The sequence below is a fragment of the Gambusia affinis genome, linkage group LG14, assembly GCF_019740435.1.
Source record: "Gambusia affinis linkage group LG14, SWU_Gaff_1.0, whole genome shotgun sequence".
NCBI classification, from domain to species: domain Eukaryota; kingdom Metazoa; phylum Chordata; class Actinopteri; order Cyprinodontiformes; family Poeciliidae; genus Gambusia; species Gambusia affinis.
The window spans coordinates 2203236-2222225 of NC_057881.1; the positions used below are offsets into that span (position 1 = coordinate 2203236).

The 18990-nt window shown below is 39.6% G+C and overlaps 3 protein-coding genes across 10 annotated transcripts in view; 2 read left to right on the forward strand and 1 right to left on the reverse strand.

Annotated features, from left to right (window-relative positions):
- The window catches only part of macf1a (microtubule actin crosslinking factor 1a), a 204722-nt gene extending 199712 nt beyond the window's left edge, over positions 1 to 5010 (forward strand). The window contains exons 96-98 of the mRNA XM_044139234.1: positions 859 to 981; positions 2067 to 2169; positions 3113 to 5010. Coding sequence (XP_043995169.1) covers positions 859 to 981; positions 2067 to 2169; positions 3113 to 3360 — 474 coding nt within the window. The 3' untranslated portion in view covers positions 3361 to 5010. The remainder of the gene's footprint in view (positions 1 to 858; positions 982 to 2066; positions 2170 to 3112) is intronic.
- Positions 5011 to 5580: 570 nt separating this feature from the next.
- On the forward strand, positions 5581 to 15907 carry bmp8a (bone morphogenetic protein 8a). Of its 7 annotated transcripts, none has more exons than XM_044138404.1 (10): positions 6134 to 6208; positions 7256 to 7364; positions 7963 to 8657; positions 8735 to 9220; positions 12194 to 12386; positions 13245 to 13393; positions 13862 to 14041; positions 14128 to 14204; positions 14767 to 14877; positions 15367 to 15907. In XM_044138404.1, exons 4-10 carry the CDS (start codon positions 8764 to 8766, stop codon positions 15514 to 15516), a joined length of 1317 nt encoding a protein of 438 aa, XP_043994339.1. In that variant the 5' UTR covers positions 6134 to 6208; positions 7256 to 7364; positions 7963 to 8657; positions 8735 to 8763; the 3' UTR covers positions 15517 to 15907. The 7 variants fall into 7 exon arrangements, with proteins under 7 accessions (XP_043994341.1, XP_043994339.1, XP_043994340.1 ...); XM_044138405.1 differs by having other exon boundaries at positions 7963 to 8627; XM_044138400.1 differs by having other exon boundaries at positions 7963 to 9220.
- Positions 15903 to 18626, reverse strand: zgc:91910 (Zinc finger protein 706-like). Of its 2 annotated transcripts, none has more exons than XR_006372728.1 (4): positions 18510 to 18626; positions 16724 to 16874; positions 16386 to 16554; positions 15903 to 16239 (listed from the first exon to the last, which is right to left on the reverse strand). XR_006372728.1 is itself a non-coding variant. In XM_044138407.1 (4 exons), the coding sequence occupies exons 2-3, from the start codon at positions 16856 to 16858 to the stop codon at positions 16459 to 16461; spliced, it is 231 nt and encodes a 76-aa protein (XP_043994342.1). In that variant the 5' UTR covers positions 16859 to 16874; positions 18510 to 18626; the 3' UTR covers positions 15903 to 16239; positions 16429 to 16458. The 2 variants fall into 2 exon arrangements, 1 of the variants encoding a protein (XP_043994342.1); XM_044138407.1 differs by having other exon boundaries at positions 16429 to 16554.
- Between the last annotated feature and the right edge of the window lie 364 nt (positions 18627 to 18990).

Below are 18990 nucleotides of genomic sequence, written 5' to 3' on the forward strand. Positions count from 1 at the left end.
AAGAGTCAAACTCATAGAAAGTGATCTTGAGTATTATTTTTAAAAGTGATATGTTTTATTTGCCGGCCATTTTTTATAGTTTTGTCATCAACAACGGGGTTGTGAACAGTTTTGTGCTAAAAGTTCTTAAAGATTGAAGGAAGGAGGTAGAAAGTTTCTACTAATCCTCGTCTGACAATTTTATTTGATCAACGCAATGACAAAACATAAGGTCTGGCTATGATTTTGTTTTTTACTAAATAGTCAATGTTTATGAAAATAAATTCATAATATTATGACTAATATCATAACATGACATTGATATTACATCATAATATTGTGATGTTGAAGTCATAACATTTTGACTTTATTCTCGTAATATTACAACTTTATTGTATCATTTCGACTTTCTTCTCTTATGAGTTTATTTTCATAATATGACTTTAGTCTCGTTATTTTATTTTTTTAAAATTATTTTGTTCTTGGTATTGCTCTAATACTCTGTTATTTTTTGCCCAGTACTGTGGGTTCTGTGTGTATTTTATGTTACATGTTTATCGTCATCCTCTTGTTGTTGAATTCGCCACATCCTGGACTGTAAAGTTTTATGTTTGTTCTTTGTGTTTTTTCTGTTGTTTTTTATTTTTTGCCTTCTCTCCTGTTTTCAACCCTCCTAACATCCCAAAAAAACCTTCCTGCATCGTCTGGTTCTCCGTTTGATTTAAAAAAAAAAAAAATTATAACCATTTCTGCTGAACTGCTCTTACACAACAACACCCTGCGCTGCCCTCCAAACCTCCTCCTCCATAACCCGCTCCCTCCTCGCCCTCCTACGCTGCTTGGCTCTGCTCCCTCCTTTCCTTCCCTTCCTCCCTTCAGTCCTCCCTCACTCACTCGCGTGACTATGCCAAGCCCTGGCTTGCACACAGTAAAACTCCAACGCCAACCAAGTGCCACTGCTGCCCAGACTTCGGTCACAACCACAGCGCTCCTGGGCACGAGGTAACGCACTCACCTCCAACCTACCCACTCGCCTCCCCACCCTGACCTCCGACCCCTGACCCTTCTGAGCGAGCTAATGCACTAACACTGTGGCTATAAAAAAATAATAGGAAGAAAATTAAATCAAGCCATTAAAGTAGCTTGATTTAATTAAAGTAGTCTGATATTGTTGTTTGTTGAAATAAAAGGATGTTCTTCATTTTAGATCCAAAACTTTAAATGATTTTGCACAAAATTATTCTGTTACAAGAAAGAGTTTTGAATCACTTTCTTTAAATCATTTGTTACATTCTGCCAAGTTGGAATAGGAATAGTTATTAGGAATGGGAATATCGGACTATTTCCAATTGAGTCGATCACTTTTCCAAAAATGTACATAAAGTGGACGTACAGTAATATTGTTCTAGAAATAATATAAACTGGTTGTTCAACAACTAACAGAAATATTATTGTGACAGCTAAAAATTGTTATGTAAAAATAAACATTTCACCTCAATAATTAAATTTAGAAATAAATCATTTTTAGTTTTTATTATTAATAAGTTAATATATTTGTGTGGTGATTTATTTTATTTGTTGTGTAAATACCTTTATAGCATAAATTTTCCGGATACTTTTTTTTGCTGCCACAATCAAACTTTGTGAGAATTTGGAAATTGGGGAAAATTGATTTAGGCCTTAAATAACCTGGAGCAGGTTAACAAATTGGTCTCATAACGTCCCTGACATGTTTAGAAAATGTTTTGAAGGCTTTTTTCCAAACAAAAATTGGAAATTAAAAATAATAATTTTAAAAAAATTTGAGTAATTAATTCTATCAGCCACTCAACTATTTAAATTATTCAAATGGTATTTTTCTTCATAAATATTCCTCTAGTTTTTATGCAGTAAATAATTTAAACACCTTCCACTGTCCGACTGTCGCATTGTGTTCAAGTGTAACTGTGTGTGTGTGTGTGTGTGTGTGTGTTTTAGATCTGTCCGTGTTGTTTCATGCTTTTGGTTTCTGTGTCAAACTGTTGACCCAGTTTTAAAATGGCCGCTCTGTCAGCTAGCCGTGAGGTCATTCCTGTGTTGTCCTGCAGGGGGCGACGTCTGGCTCCAAACTGAAGAGGCCGACGTTCCACTCGAGTCGAGGCTCGCTGACTGGAGAGAACGGAGGAACGGCGCACAGCAGCAAACGCACAGGTGAGTTCACTGCAGAAACACAAAGTTTGACCAAGTATGTTTATATAGTTTCCAGTGAATACATGTTACTGCATTTAAAATAAGACAGAACTAACTGGAAAATAACTGTTCAGCAAGACACAGGAGCCTGTTTCAGGTCAATAATTCCTTAATATTGATAAATTGTAGGTCTGGAGAGCAGCAGCTGCAGAACCTCTGGATTCTGGTTGTAATGGACTAAATAATCCCAGATATTTTATTTTGTCTTATAAATAAATTTTGCTGGCCCAATCATAATGAGAAAGACTCGGATCATGAATTTCACGAAAAATCAAATTCACATCGCACTAAGCTAATGTTGCTTAGTTCTGGTGTTTTATATTGTCGACACAAACCTGCAGCTCAGATCTCTGACCAGTTTCTCTGATTTTCTCTTTATTACCGTCGGTTCTTCAGAGAAACGAGCTGCTAGCAGCGCTGCTAATTCACAGTCATTCTGTCACAAAACTTAATGATCGTGTTCCTGTTGCTCCCCCGATTAAACTCACAATTACGATCCTCCGTACTGAGCAGCTCTCTGAAAGCAGACAGTGTGTCCGTTAACAAGTTTTACTAAATATTGTATTATAACCGAAAAGAGAGATGTAGCTTCTGTCATGAATATAGATTTGCAACTCTACATATTACAGTGAAATACTTCTACTTCCAGTGGGCGCCGGAAGTAAAACCATAATCGTTTCCCCAGTAAGCCTCCCATGATGGCGTTTTTCCTTTGCTATGTGCAAAATAATCTCAGTGGAACGAATCCATTTTACAAATATTAAGGAGTTGTTGGCTCTTATATTTTGCTGCAATGTTAGTTTCATCTTATTTCAAGTGTACTAAGATATTTGCACGAGAAACTAGACCAAAAATGCTTGGTTGACTGGGTTTCAGTTCCACATTGGTTAACTCTCTCCATCAGATCCAAAGCGAGGGGCGGCGACGGCCAGCGGTCCGACCAGCCGCGCTGGCAGCAGAGCGGGCAGCCGGGCCAGCAGTCGCCGTGGCAGCGACGCCTCTGACGCCTCCGAGCTTCAGGACTCTCGCTCCGTCTGCTCCGATACTTCAGACACGCCACGGCGGCCCGGCAGCGCCGCTAAACCCTCAAAGATCCCAACTATATCAAAGAAGGCTCCCAGCCCCAAGACGCCAGGGTCTGCGAAGAAGTAAACCAGCTGAAGAGTCAATCGGTGTTCTTGTTCTTATTATTCATCCAGACGGCTGGTGTGAAAATCCTGCACTAGTGATGTTTTTCCGAGGAATGAAGGAGACGGCGATCTGAGTAAATCTCACTCTTTCCCAAGTCTTGAAGACATGCACAAGAGGAGAAGGTCTCTGGACCAGAATCCGAGGGGTCAGCGAGAACTTCTCCCCCCTTTAAGACCCTGGTTTGCCTTCCAGTCTCCTCTCCTCAAACGTGATGCTGCCTTACTTTATGTTACACACATTGTCGTGATCACATGTCCAGCTTTCTAACTGACAGACGCACACTCGGACCCGTAGAACGCGGTGTTGCGCTGCGCGGATCGGGGCACGCCGCCAACGCCGCAGCTACACAAACAGAAAAAGAATTGTGGGAGAATTATTTTTACTTGTGGTCCAGATGCCTCAAGGATGCGTCAACAGAGAAAATATGCAACGACTGCCATGTCTGACGCTTGGCGAGAAAACCGTCACCTCAGCAGCGGCGGAGCTGAGGAAACGCTGTCTGACGCACACACACACTTCCTGTGAGGATCGGTGGAGGTAGTGACTCCGCCCAACCGCTGGAACGCTCCCGTCTGCCCCAAGCGTGCATTTCAGCAAAGGGCGGTGTGGTTTCTTTTTCTCCTTTTTTACACAAAAATCACAAGCTAGCAATAGAAAGGACTATTTTTACGGTGACAACTAACAGCACATTACTGACAATATACAACATGCATAACCTTAACATGATAACAAACGTGTTCACAAGAGTTCGACAACCAGCATGCACTAATCCTCTGCCGCTGTGTTGCCCTTACTGACCCTGCTGCACTCACACACTCACACACACATGCATTGTGTGTGTGTCTGTTACAGGAAGCAGCAGAGGTCATTGACTTGAGTCACTGTATGCAAAATTTTACTTTGCAAATGTTTTCTGATTAATTTATGAACCAGTTGGATTTTTTTTGTTGTTTAGCTTGAAAGACAGATTTATTTATTTTCAGTTTTTTGTCATATCACCGTCGGCAGAGAGTGATTTAGTATTATGGTTAAAGAAATGATGAATTTTGTACCAAGAAGATGCCCACTCCGCTCTTTTTTTTTTTTTTTTTTTGACATGGTTTGTGTGTAAAAGCGTGTTTCTATTCTACTATTGTGACATGACATTGCTCATTGGGGCGCCCTCTAGTGGCAGCCTTGTTGTTAAATTTTCTTTATCGCTAACAACTACATTTTCCTGACCAAAGGGGTTTGCCCTTCAGATGTAGAGATGAACCACAGATATGAATGACAATGTCTCTTCTAGGTTTTTTTTCAATTGTCTTGTTGCTGACAGGGCCACGTTGTCTAAGTGTTTTCTCAAATTAAGAGATGAAGTTTATGGAAACTAATGAAATAACATCAAGAAGACATCTTAAGGATGATTTTTATTTATTTATTGTCTCTCTGAGGGGGAGTGATGGGGAAATGATTACTCCACCTTTTTGATGCTGCAGTCCTCTCAGTGTGATGAAGTCAACATGGAGGGAGGAGGGGGTGTTACAGGGAGTCACTTGTGTAAAATTAAAACGATAAACTAAAATTATAAACTTTTTTCTGTTTTTTGTATTAAAAAGTATGCTTGCAATAAAACTGCTGTTAGTCTTGTTTTTTCTTTGGTTCAACACTCATCAAACTTTTTGAGTTTTAGAAATTAGTTCAAGTCTTGAAGATACAAATCTAATAGAAACGGGCGTGGCAACAAAATGGCTGCACTAATAAACACATTCAAAACTGTTCTTATAATATTGGTCCAATTCACAAACAATTTAGTCCACCGGCAGTCCAGTGATGGGTTTATAAATGATTTGGAAGAAGTTTGCATGTCTAGAATGGATAACAGAAGACCACTAACATCTAAAGTGACATTTAGCAACATTATCAGACAGTTGCTGAAGCATCCTACAGTCTAACTTTAAGCACATTAGACAGCATGACCAGCTCTTTAAGTTGCTCATTGGGCATATTCCTTACATGGTCCAACATCAGGCCATTGTAACCCATGTCAAACTCCAAGTACCAGTTTGGAATAACTAAAAAACACTGATACTCGAGACTCCCTTTAAAAACGCCAATTTTAAGACTCCAAAGGCCAGAACTAGTATCAAGTCTTCTCCAGGGAAAAAAAGTGGCGATCCTCGATCTTCTGCTATGCGAACACCAATTAGCGTTATGTAAGGTATTTAATTTTTCCAAGATGTATTTTTCTATCAATTCTTTTAATGTAAAAAAGAAAAAAAAATCCATGAATAAAGAACCACGAATAGGCAGGGATCAACGGTAATTCTGTTAAATATGTTGGCAACTGCCTGGTAACTATCTGGTAACTATAATGCCACTTTCTGATGCCCATTTTGAATAAGTCGCAAGTGTTTTATTAGTATTATTGAGTCAGGTAGATATTACAACAAAGTTTTTAAAATTGGACTTGGAAATGATAAACAGATTAACTGAGTAAAGAGAGCAACATTTTATGCTGAAAGTGCTGCCTGAAATCTTACGGGGGGAAATGTATCCAGTTCTGTTCTCAGTATATAAACAGAAGTGTTTACAGTCAACATTCCCAAAACAGTTCATTGTAAGCATAATATATACATGTTTAGAAAACATTTAACGTATTTAGGCATCTGTAGTATTAAGAGACAAGAGTTTTAAAATGACTAATCTTTGGACCCCTCGCCCACCAAAATCTCATAATGGTTTATTCCACTGTTTGCCCGGGAAATGTCTGAAGGGACGCTCTCTTACGTCATCCTCGGTGTTCTGAAAGCTAGAAAATGACGACTTTCAGGTATGGATTTATCACTCTGCTTGTTCAGAAATCATGTCACAAGTTTGTAAAACTCGTGTGAAACAAACGAGAATAATAAAAGTGCATAAAAGCATTTTTACCTGAGAAAATAGTATGTTTTTGTTGAAAGAATGTCGAAGTTGGCAAATATTACCAGAACGCTAATATCACACATCCGCCATCTTGTTACTTCAATTTCCAACGGCAGTAACTCAAAAACTAAAACACAGTCTTAATCTTTTTGTAGGGAACCTCATACGTTTTTTAGTCTGCGCTGTTAATGCAGCTTTACCAAATCTTCATAAACATTTAATTGAATATGAATGTATTAAAATATTGGCTTTGGATTTTATTCAGTTAATAAGTCTGTCGAACCTTTGAATTTGGGTTTAACGTTTCAATAGAGCTATGCAAGATGATGGAGATATTCATAGAAGGCCGAAGTTAGCTTCTGATTGTAGCTGCTAATTTTGAAAAATGCTACTTTGTTATTTAACTTAATTTTTCACTACCGTGAGCATTTTTAATCTGATATAATTTAAAAACTAAAGTACTTACACCAGTCTAACCTGGACTAGACTTTTCTAGCAGAGTAATCCAAACTCATTTGTAAATTGTGAAACCTTTATTTGATTTTTGAAAGTTAAAAGAAACGGGCTATAGAAGTGTTTTTTGTATCCCGGCCATTTTATAACTGATCCAGAATAATGTAGCCCAGGCTTAAAATGTTTAAATATTGTAGTTTTTAAACAAAAGTACATTACAGATAAATTATATTTTAAAATCCATAAATTTTTTATGTGTTGGATCTCTGTGACTTGTTCCTAAATGTAACTGTAATTTTTTTGATTTGGAAGGTCAGAAGCCAAATGAAAACATGCATGTTAGCAATGCCTGCATGAATTGTGCAGGTATTTGCATACATGCATCTTCTTATTCTGTGTGCCTGGTTGGTATTCTTTGAAAGTGTAAATTTATTGAGAGAACTGAAGCAAACTTAATTTGTTTTTCCCTCTTCCTGTGTGTGCGTGCCTGTCTGATGGCAAGGCCCAGACTCGCAGCCAGTCGCCGGACATTTCTCTGTAATTGAGGTGTTCGAAATGCAGAAGATAAAGACGTGCCTGCCTGGGTCTTCACTTCTCTGCACAGAGAGGAGGTAAACACAGAGCGGAGGCAGGTGGTGGTTTGGGAGGAATAAGCTAAACTTTGTGTTTGCCTTGCCCAGACTGGGACACGTTTTTGGTTTTACGTCAGGCGGTGGTGGAAGATTTGAAACTTTGTCGTGTTTATGTGATGGTTTGAGTTGTTCCTCTGCAGCTGTGTGTACTCTCACAGGCCACTCGTTTGCTGTCCACTCTCCATCCATCTTCACCCCCTCACTTTGGTGACAGTCCTCTACTTCTTCCTTCCAGGAATGCCGTTTTTATTTCTGTTGTGTTATTCCAGTTTCAGAGGAAAACATTCCCTCTTTTGTATATATATTTTCTCTTCTGTGCTTTCACCTCTCCTGATAAATCCTCCAGGATTTGGCATGTGCACAAAGCAAAGCGGGTAGCACATTAATTCCTGGCATTTCGTGGACTTGCCTTTGGCCTCGGGCAAAAATGATGGCGACCGCGTTGGTTTGGTCAGTGTTACTCGTTCCGCTCAAAAAGACCACAAGAACCGAGCCCGCTTTGAAGAGAAGAACGCACAAACATGAGCGGGCACAGGGCTGAACCTCTCTACTCTATTTTAATCATTTCTTCCCTCAGAGTCCTTCTGGTTTGGACCCGAGCGCGGATGTTTGCTCTAGACCTGCTGCAGGAAAACTCCACCGGAAAAAGAGAGGCTTTATCAGCTCAGAGTTAAAAAATGCATTTAATTTTCTGTTGTTAACATAAAAATAATTTACGACAAACTGAAGGAAAGGAAACAGATGAAGAGGCAGAAGTGTGGCGGTGAGATGAGGTCTCCTGAGGAGACCGCTGGGAGGGGTGGCAATGAAGAGGGGAGAAGTTAAAGAGGAGGAGGAGGGAAACTCCCTCCTGCTTGTGAACAGCTGCTCAGGATTCACTCCGCAGAGCGTCCACAGAGCGCAGCGTCGTCTCACCTCTGCTGGGAAATAAGAATCGAACCGGGATCGAACCGTTCCTGAGCCGACCAGCACGTCAAAGTTCTCCTGGGGAATCCCTGCCTGTTCCAGCTCCTTCCTCTCATCCTGGATCCAGAGGAGAATTACTCTAAACCTAATGACAACGCTCCCAAATTCCTCTCCAGCACCCACTCATCATTGAAATTGCTCCACATCTTTCACGTTCACAGCTTCAAAGCTTCTCTTTTTTTTGTCTGTATTCACTGCAGCTCAAATAGCTTGTAATTATGCTGACTCTCATCATGCACGCCTCTGCTGCTGTGTGACTGAGCGCTGAGGGGAGAGGTGGATTTTCCTTCTGATTTGAGATTAAAGGTAAACAGAGCCGGCGCTCGTCTAAACACCTCAGGCATAAATCTCGGCTGTTTTTGTCTGCGGTGACTGAGCTGCAGCAGTTGGAGGAGAGCGGTGCTCCAGAAGGATGAACCTGCACCAGATCCTGCAGCTGCGGGGCAGACCTGGAACCAGAGCCGGCCCTGGACCCAGCTCCACGCTGCTGTTGCCGCTCCTGCTGCTGTCCGTCCTGCTGTGGAGCCAGCAGGCCGAGGCCGTGGTCCACTCCAGCTTCCGCCGGCTCAGCGGCCGCGAGAAGAAGGAAATGCAGAAGGAGATCCTGAACATCCTGGGCCTGCCGGGCCGACCCAGACCACACCCGCCGCTCAGGCCGCCCTCCTCGGCGCCGCTCTTCATGCTGGACCTGTACCACGCCATGTCAGCCGACGACGAGGACGAGATGGCGCTGAACGGGCCGGGCCTGGGGAGGTACGGGGCGGCCGTGCAGGTCAACTACGCCGCGCTGCCAACGCTCAGCACACACACGCCGCCGCTGGGGAGCGTGGTGAGCGAGGCCGACACGGTGATGAGCTTCGTCAACCTGGGTGAGTGACCAAAGGTGGAGACCGGTTCTGAGTAGAGGTCCGATTATGGACAAAACAAATTTTTTATTTTGTCTGAAATAAGTACAGCAAGGAACTTGCTGAGTTGGCAACAGTGGGTTGTTAACTACCATAAACTGTAGTAGTGCCAACATGACCTGGTGGTTCGGTCAGTCAGTCAGACATAAACAAGGACAGCAGCTGATTTTTAGACCTTTACAGAGGAAAATAAGATTGTTGGAAAAGATTGACTTCACATAAAAAATCACTGATCTCCCAAAATGTAGGAAATTGGTGCAGATAAATCGGTGCACCCCTAGTTCTGAGTGGAGATAACTGACCTTTTAACATTTTTGATGTGTTTGTTTGTTTTGCATATTTAAAATTTATTCACATTCCAGTTTTAAATGTTCGTTAGAGTTTAAAGTTTATTGATCTTAGAATTAAATGTACCTCCTAAGGAGAAATGACTTATTGGCTTGAATAAAGTATATTCTATTCTGTTCAAAGATCAATAAACTTTAAATTCTAATGAACATTTTGAACATCAAAATAAACAGAAACAACAAATAAAATGAATGTCAGAATGGTTTGTATACCATTATCGTTATATCACTTGAACATGTTTTCAAAACAACATTATTGTTTATCGCAATAACTTGAGGTGCAATTTATTGTCCTGCATAATTAGTTATTATGACAATCTTACATAAACCTACGTTTGCTTAAAGCTGCAGTAAAGAACTTTTTAAAAGTTGCTCTTTGATGCCGCTGCAGCTTTTCCCGACAACAGATGGGAAAAGCTGCAGTGGTTAAGCTAGTTAGCATAACCACCGCAGATAAACGGTAAGCTGTTTCTTCACTATTAGCATATTTAGCAGCACATTCATGGGGTTGATTTACAGCGCTAAGACCCTCCTCCTGGCTCAGATTGGTTATTTTTGTAGGAAGAACATTAATCTTTTCACAGATTTATCTCATAACAAACTGTTAACATATGGTGGAAGTTTTAACATGCATTTTAATAAAAGTTACATACTGCAGCTTTAAATCTTCTAGACATATGGAACCTAAAAGATCTGTTTTAAATAAATGTTTTATTTGTTTACTCTTTTCTGTCAGTCAACAGAATCTCGAAACTGAATTAAAAAAAAGATTCTGAATTAAATTGTGACCTGAGACACTGAAAGACTCACATCTCTACAAAACGTTCTGATTTTAAAACAATCTTGTTGCATAAACAATAAACTGCATAATAAATTAAAATGAGCTCAATAATTGTAATTGTGGTATTTTTAAGAGAGATTTTGTTTAGAGATATGTCAGAATCCATTTTATTGATTTTATTACTGCTGTTTTTCGTTATGTTTTTAATTTTAGATATTTGAACCTCAGAGTCTAGTAAATTTATACTTGACGTCTACAGGCATTGTTCTTAAAGGCCTTATTCTTTAAAACTTTCCCAACTCTTGTTTAATTTTCTTTAAAAATTATCTCTGATTTTTTTATTTTTTTATCTTAAATGTCTAGTTAGCAGCCGCTCGTTAAATTGTTTTACCTCTGTCATGCTTTAATGTCTTCATGCTTCATAGACATTGGTATCATAATAATAAAAATGGATCTTATTTAGAAAGTGCTTTTCTGAAAACTGAGGCACTTTATAGAAATCAAGTAAAATTTCAAACAGAAACTTAAGTACATCAAACAAAATCATTAGAGGAAAAAAAACATATTACTTAAAAAAACATTTGAGCATAAAACAAAATTTTCAGCACATAATGCTAATGCTAGTTAGCATATCCACCTATGATTAAAAATAAAGTTGTTTAGCACCTTTCACAGATTGATTGACAGCGCTAAGACCCGCCTCCTGGCTCTGATTGGTTGTTCAGACAGCAGTAGCAGCACATGTCTCTCAAAACATGGTGACACTTTTAACAAATATGTTAAATAAAAGTGACATACTGCAGCGGTTTAATAAAACATCAGTTTGGTTTTATTTGTGGTCCTTCAAAAGATTTAAAACAAAAACTTTGAGCTAAAGTTTGTCATAGGACTGAGCGCGATGCCAGCTGGTTTCCAGGTTTACCTTAAACTCATCTTGTTGCATCATTCAGGTTCTGGTGTGTCTGCCGCCCAGAACCTGTTTGGACCTCAGGGAGTCCGTCAGAACCGCTTAGCAGTCTGGTCGATGCCTATCTGTGTTAGCCTGAAAGCTAAACATCCTCTTCCCGACGGCTTCCTTCCTGCGGCTCCTCCGGGATTCAGACACAGACTTTATCGTGGGAATAATTTGTGTCCTGTCCAAGATTTTAATGAGCTCTCAATATTTAGCAAAAAGGAAATTCATCAGTTGACTCTAAAAAGAAAAAGAAAAAACAACTCAATAATTTGCAAGCGATTGTTTCCCTGCAGAAAACGTTTTCTAAGGCTGAACGCAGCCGGAGGTGGAGTTTCTGTATGTCATAGGAAGAAACAGCTGGCGGGAATTAAAGGCCCCACTGACACACAACGGCCCGGATCGAGATGAAAATGCTTCTGTGGAGGAGCGTCTCTAAAAATACTGGGCAGGCCTGTAATTAGTGGTGTGTGTGCAGAGCAGCTGCTGTGGTCCACAGCAATAAGTGTCTCTAATTACCAGGCAGAGCTGCTGCTGCAGCCGACCAATCAGAGGGCTCGTCCTGATCATCCTCGTTTATCTGCACTTTAATTTATGATTCTGCTTCTGTTTAATGTTTGGATCTGAAACCTGCTTGTGGATTTAATTGCTCTGATGGTTGTGATGAAAAGCTGAAGCAACGTTTTGTTATCAAAGAAGCTTTGGCTGCAGAAGTGCATGAATGTGGTGATTTCTAGTGTTATCTTTAAAAAGTCTCTTCTAACCTTTTATTCCTGCAAACTGACAGTTCCAGTGTTGTTTTGTTTTTTGTTTGTCTTGAACCCAGAAACCTTTGACCCTTTCCTCTGTGTTTGCAGTGGAGCAGGAGCGCAACCTGCTGCAGACGCGTCCGTACTGGAAGGAGTTTCGCTTCGACCTGACGCCGCTGCCGCAGGGTGAGACGGTGACGGCGGCAGAGTTTCGGATCTACAAGACGCTGACGATCGGCCAGAGAGCCAACCGGACGCTGCACATCTCTGTTTACGAGATCAAACGAGAAAACAGGAACAGGTAGATCCTCCAGATTTACTGCATTTGTATTTTTATTGGACTTTAAGACTTTTTAAAGCTGAATAAATCAGCATCTTCTTATCTCTGAATGTTTTGATTGTGTGAATAAAAGAATCAGAATATAGATGTATTGCCTATGGCGCCATCATCTGGTGTTAGTGAAAATATGTATTAGACAGCAGCTCATTATTAGTCTGTGAATAATTATTGTCATTATTGTGTTTGCAGGGTTAAACTTGTTCTGACTGAATGGATGCATAAAATCCTGAAACATGAAGATTCACTGGAGAAACAAGAAATCTTACCGTGTTTATTTTCCTCTTTTCTAGAACATCTCAGCATGAAATAAGATGAAATTGACTTAAAAATACATTTTCTACAGACAGGAGTTTGTTTCAAGTCAATAATTCCTTAATATTTATTTTTTAAAACAAGTAATAGTTCCATTGGCAGATTATTTTACTTCTAATATGGAAAAAATATGTTTTTCCCATATTAGTAGTATTTTGATCAATATTAAGGAATTATGAACTTAAACAATCTCCTGTATCTTGAAGAAAAAAATTATGTTAAGTTTGTTTTGTCTTATTTCAAGCACAATAATATGTTTGCATTAAAAACTAGACCAAAAATATTTGGTAAGATTTTTATTTTTGCAGTGAATTGTGGAGCAAACAATAGATGAAATAGTAAAAACATTTTAAATGTTCCAAAACGACGATGAATTGAAACTTATATTATGATGAAAATGTTCAGAATAAAGATAAATGTCCACATTAAAAGCTTCAGCGGGCCGTATTCGGGCCCGGTGCCTCAGGTTTGTTTCTCTGATGACGTTTGGTGGTTCTGCTCCTGCAGAGAGTCGGAGCTGGTTCTGCTGGACATGCAGTCGGTTCCCGCTGGACAGGAGGGCTGGCTGGCCTTCGACGTCACCTCCGCCTCCAACCACTGGCTGCTCCACCCGCGCAGCAACCTGGGCATCCGCCTCTACGTGGAAACGGAGGACGGTGAGGCCGTCGACCAATCACTCCTCAAATTAAAACGGGATCTGTGGTTTCCACTTGCTTGATGTTTTTAATTCTCTTTCTGGGTGATAAAAGTTTTCAGCCTGGTGATTTTAGCTGAAGAATGTTGTAAAAATATCTGGATAGACGTGGTTCTAATTATTAGAAAAACTTGTTTTCCATTGAAACAAATTTGTATCATTCTTTAACTGCAGCTGGGGACCACAAAAAACAGTCCAAGGGCCACAAATGGCCCCGGCGCCTCAGTTTGGACTCCCTGGTTTACACCATCTTTTTGTCAGGTTTCAGTCGCGGCGTGAATGTTAACTTTTCCATTTTGTGGGTTTCCTCCATCAGATCCCACCAGTTCTGTAGCCTCAGGTTGAAGAGGATTTTTAATAAGTATCCTGACCGGGTTCTAGCAGAAGTTCTGCGTGTTTCTGATCCTGAGCGGCGTTGCTCTCCTTCCAGATCGCACGCTGTCGGCCAGCTGGATCGGCCTGGTGGGCCGCAGAGGCCCGCGCTCCAAGCAGCCCTTCATGGTGACCTTCTTCAGGGAGAGCCAGATCCCGTGTCGGCCGACGCGCGCCGTCCGGCCCAATCCCAGGAGGAAGAAACCCAAATACGACCTGCCCATCCCCACCATCCACGGTACAAAACTCCCCGTTAGGAGAACCCAGGAGTCTTTAACTTGGTTCTGTTCGGTTTAAATCTGGGTCGTTCTGATTCTCTTCAAGGTCGCGGTTCTGTGAGTAAAGGTCAACCCTGCAAAAAACACGAGCTGTACGTCAGTTTCAGTGACCTGGGCTGGAAGGTGAGTCGAACCACAGAAACATCAGAACATTTGGTTCTTCTGTTGGTCCAGAACTTCTGTACTGCAAACTTAGAGTAACTAAAGTACAAATGAACTTCATCTGTGCAGATAAACTTTCTAAATTCGTCTCTCTTTCTCCACAATTTGTTACATATTTTATGTGTAAATGTGTTGAATTTCACAATATTTGGCCTAAAACCGACTCAGTGCTGCCCTCTGTAGGTCGAACTGTGGCTACTGCAGTTAAAGTTTCCTATTGGTTATGATGTCACATTCCTGCCATCTCACTCAGACACGCCCCCTGGTGGCGAGTCAGGAGTTAGAATAGGAAGATTAATCTGTCATTGATATAATTAACTGGAGAATACAGATTAAAAAAAGATAATTTGCTGAATAAAAAAACATCCAGATCAGTTAAAAAATGCCCAGAAGTACCTGATTATTGGTACTTTCCTTCCAATCAGGGCAGAATGAGGGATTGGTATTAATAGAGTATTAAATACATTTCCTGTATTCATTGTTTCTATGAAATCATGCTGAACTCGTGTTTGGTTCTGTTGAGGACTGGGTTCTGGCGCCGGCCGGTTACTCTGCCTACTACTGCGACGGTGAATGCATCCATCCAATGGGCGCCTGCATGAACGCCACCAACCACGCCATCATCCAGCAAGTGGTCGGTACACAAACACAGCGCTGACCCAAACATTTCTACTGATTAGTTCAGATTTTGATCATTTGTCACATTTAAATGTTGTAGAATAATTTTAATACATTTGAATAAAATGTTCACTCTTCTATCAGAGTGAACATCACTTCATCTTCTTGTAAATTTTATGTTTTTGTATTAAAAGATGACAGGAAATGTAAAAATACTACTGGGTAATTATACGTTATTGGGAAACATTGAAGTGAAACGCTATTTAAACTACAATTGAAAAGAAAATGCAGCTACAAAAACATCCACTTTTTAAAAAAATAATTTTTCTATTTATAAAAATATGAACATATATTTTTTGGGGGGACAAATATAATAAAAAGCCATTTTTTACACACCTGCTGCCAATATTCAAACATTTATTTAAAATCCTTTCCATCCCAGAACAAAACACCAACCTTTAATAAATCATCTGATCGTTAATCAATAAGGTTTTGTGTTCTGCAGGTCCACCTGATGAAACCGGACGAGGTTCCGTCCGCCTGCTGCGCCCCCACCAAGCTCAGCTCCATATCGGTGCTTTTCTACGACGACAACAACAACGTGATCCTGAAGAAGCATCGCAACATGGTGGTGAAAACCTGCGGCTGTCTATGAGAGGAAGAGGAGGCCGCCCTTCCTCCCTCTGCCCCGACATGAACTCTGATACTGAAGGTCACTTCGCGCTTTAATTGCTGCTTTAGGATCCAGAAGCTTCAGCTTGTTGCTTTCACATAGATTTATTACAGGCATTCAGACTTTTATCTATTTAAAAACAGATTTAGTTTTCTACAGAAGACGTTATTTTACTGTAAAGAGAATAAAAACATTAGATTTGTGTGCCAGATGATCACAGTACTGTTCCAGTTGCTGCTGAAGGTCGACGGGCAAATGATGCTTTCGACAGTTTGATGCCTCGTTTCTTTTACAATGTTTTTGTATGTGAAGAATCTATTAAACTGTAATAGTTAATGATGAGCTTAATGTATAAAAATCTTAAAAAGTTGAATATATTGATTGCTTTATTGAAAATGTTAAAAAAACAAAGTACAGTGAAAACATTAATTCAGTCTTTGGGGGCAAAATTTTAACATGAAATCTACTTTTTGTTGCAGTGGAAGAATATTATAATTGGTGGAAAAACTGAAATGTTACACTAAAAGTTAGTTACATGTAATAAATATATATTTTCAAACATGGGGGGTAAGGGGGGGCTGCTGGTGTTTGTCTGCCCAGGTTTCTGTTGTGAGTCTCCCCTGTTGTCCATTGAATACTGACGGGTCCAGAGTTCGTCAACGTCCCCCAGGCAACGCAGCCGAGTCATCTGTGGTCATTGTGTTTCTGCAAATAACAGGAATGATTCAGAAAAAACACATCCAAGATATAAACACTGGATAACAGAATCCTTTTCCTAAAACAAAAGTAGAAATAAAATATTTTCAAACATTGGCATTTCATCACCTTCCTAAAATAAAGACCCAACTCACTTTTTTGAGTTGGGTCTTTTTTCCAGCTATGAAAAGTCCTTACTTCACCCATCTTCATTGTCTCAGTGGTCCGTTACGCCTGAACGTCGGCCAGCTCCGGAGGCATCGGGGACTTGGGGTGTTTGCTCTCAAAGTGCTGCTTGAAGGTTTTCGGGTCGGGCATCTGGGTCTGAAAGATCCAGAACAAACAGAAGAACTTCAGATTTAAAGAAATGGTTCACCAGTTAAAACAAAAATAGAAAGAGGAATCATAAGTCTGGAAGTTAAACCACTTGTGGCTCATTTTGTCAAAGTTTCTGTAATCGGGTCCGGGTTTTGACGAACTTGTTGGTACCGACCCGGCAGACAGGGCAGGTGTGGACCAGCGCGGCCTTGGCGGCGGTTTTCTGGTCGGCACCATGAGATTTCTTCTTCTCTGCTGCTTTCTTTGCGTTCTTTTGCTGGGACTGAATCTTCTGCTGCCCACGAGCCATGGCTCTGCGCTTCAACCTGAGGAGGAAGAGGAGCAGCGACGTTAGAGGAGCTTCATCACAAAACATAAAGAGACATGAAACCTCTGGAAATATGTTCAGTTTGGTAATAAAGTTCAATATAACATTTAATTAAAAGACTTTTTGTTCCTCACTTTCTAAAGTTAAATCAAAATAACTTTTCTTGTTTTAGGTCAGCTGGTCACCAAAATTATTTATATTTGCTAAAATGTCAGAAAACATAGCAGGAAAATTTTTTAAGAGATTTTTTGAAACTATATTTTCTTAGTATTTTTTTGTTCACACATTTAATTTTAGCAAGAAGGTCATTTTCTTTTATGACCATGATTGGTTTGGATTTTTTCAATTTGATGAATATTTGTGATTCCTAATCACTCAATATGTTATTGATCTGTGTAACTGTTGTCTTATATTTTAGAATTGCCCAAGTTATTTAAATTGGTAATAAATGACTCACATCTCCAACTGTTTGAAAAGTGTTTGAATTTTACTGTGAGGAAACAAGTAGGAACCCTGAGAAGATAATTTATTGGATTTTTATCAAAAGGTTAGAGGTAAGTCTGAAGTTTACAACAGTGCATAAACAAAACAAACCTTCAACAGTAAAATACTTAAAAAAAAAAATAAATAAGAAAAATTAAAAAATTTTATAAATAAGTGATAAAGTGATCTAATTATAACAAAGGATTAAAATTTGTGAAAACATCCTAAAAATGGGAATTTCTTTATTTGTGTGGCATTAGCAACCTTTTTTCCAACTGTAAACGGCTTAATAAAATAAATATGAAGCATATTTCATACCACAGGTTGGACAAAACTGTTAAATCTTTCACACATTTTCTCAACTCTTTGAGACTGAATTTGCAGTTCATTTCTGGAAATTGTGAGACCTTACAACAAATTACAAATCCAAAAACTTAGAACGTAAAAAAGATTAAGCAAAATACAGAGCTGTTATGTTGAAGATCATTAAAACTTTGTTTACAAAACACTTTTTAAGATAAATATAAAAAGTGCTTCAAATAAACATACAGAAAACAGATTTAAGCAGATTTGAAAATAACTCCGCTTATTCAGACATTTTTTTTAAAAAAAAAATTACGTCTTACCATCAAATATTTCATGTCACAATGTAACATCTACATCAGTATTTATTGTTCTTATGTAACATTTACGTTATCAGAGAAGCTTAATTTTGGGGCTTTAATGAGCTGTCAGTCTACAATAATACAAAATAAATGACTCAAATAGAAATCTGTACGTTAGAAATGTACTTTTGTTTGATTTTCTGATTTATTTGGACACCCGTCTAGCTGTTTAACTACTTTTACCCGCTTTAAGTCATTCAAGTCCAGACGCCTGATGCTGTTTTAACATATAAAATGTAATCAAATCTCTAGTTTGGTAAAAACTACCGCGGCTCAAAGCCGGTTTTTTTCCAACCGGCGCCGCCTTGAAGCTAACGCTCCTAGCTTAGCAGCACTAAAGTTTCATACAGCTCAAAGTTAGTGTATAGCACAATATCTTTACGTTTAAATGATAACAGTGGATGTGAATGTTAATTTTAAACCGGAATAAAGTTTAACCGGAGCTATGAAGACAGTAAGAAGCTCACAAACTCGGTGAGGTTTACCTTCGAGGGTCGACTCCGTCTTCACTCTTTTCGTTGCTCTCCTTCTTTGAGAGCGGAGTAGTTTCCAGCGCACCCAGAAACCACGATCAGGGCCCTCTAGCTGGACGGAGGTGGAACTGCAACCTACGTCTTCCACATAAATCCAGTATTAAAAAACCAATTTAATAGTGGCACAAATGTCAAAAAAATTTTTTTTAAACATCATATTCAAAAACCGTTTTGTTCATTTTAATTCCAGCAAGTTATGCTTTTAGTTATAGAAAATAGCTTTAATCTTGCAAAATTACAATTCTTGACAGAAAAACTTCTGTTAGAATTATCCATCCATCCATTTTCTGAACACCCTTCGTCCCTAATGGGGTCGAGGGTTGCTGGTGCGTCCTCCAGCTGCGTCCCGGGCGAGAGGCGGGGTTCACCCTGGACAGGTCGCCAGTCTGTCGCAGCTGTTAGAATTATATTTAGTGGATTTTCTTTATCTACT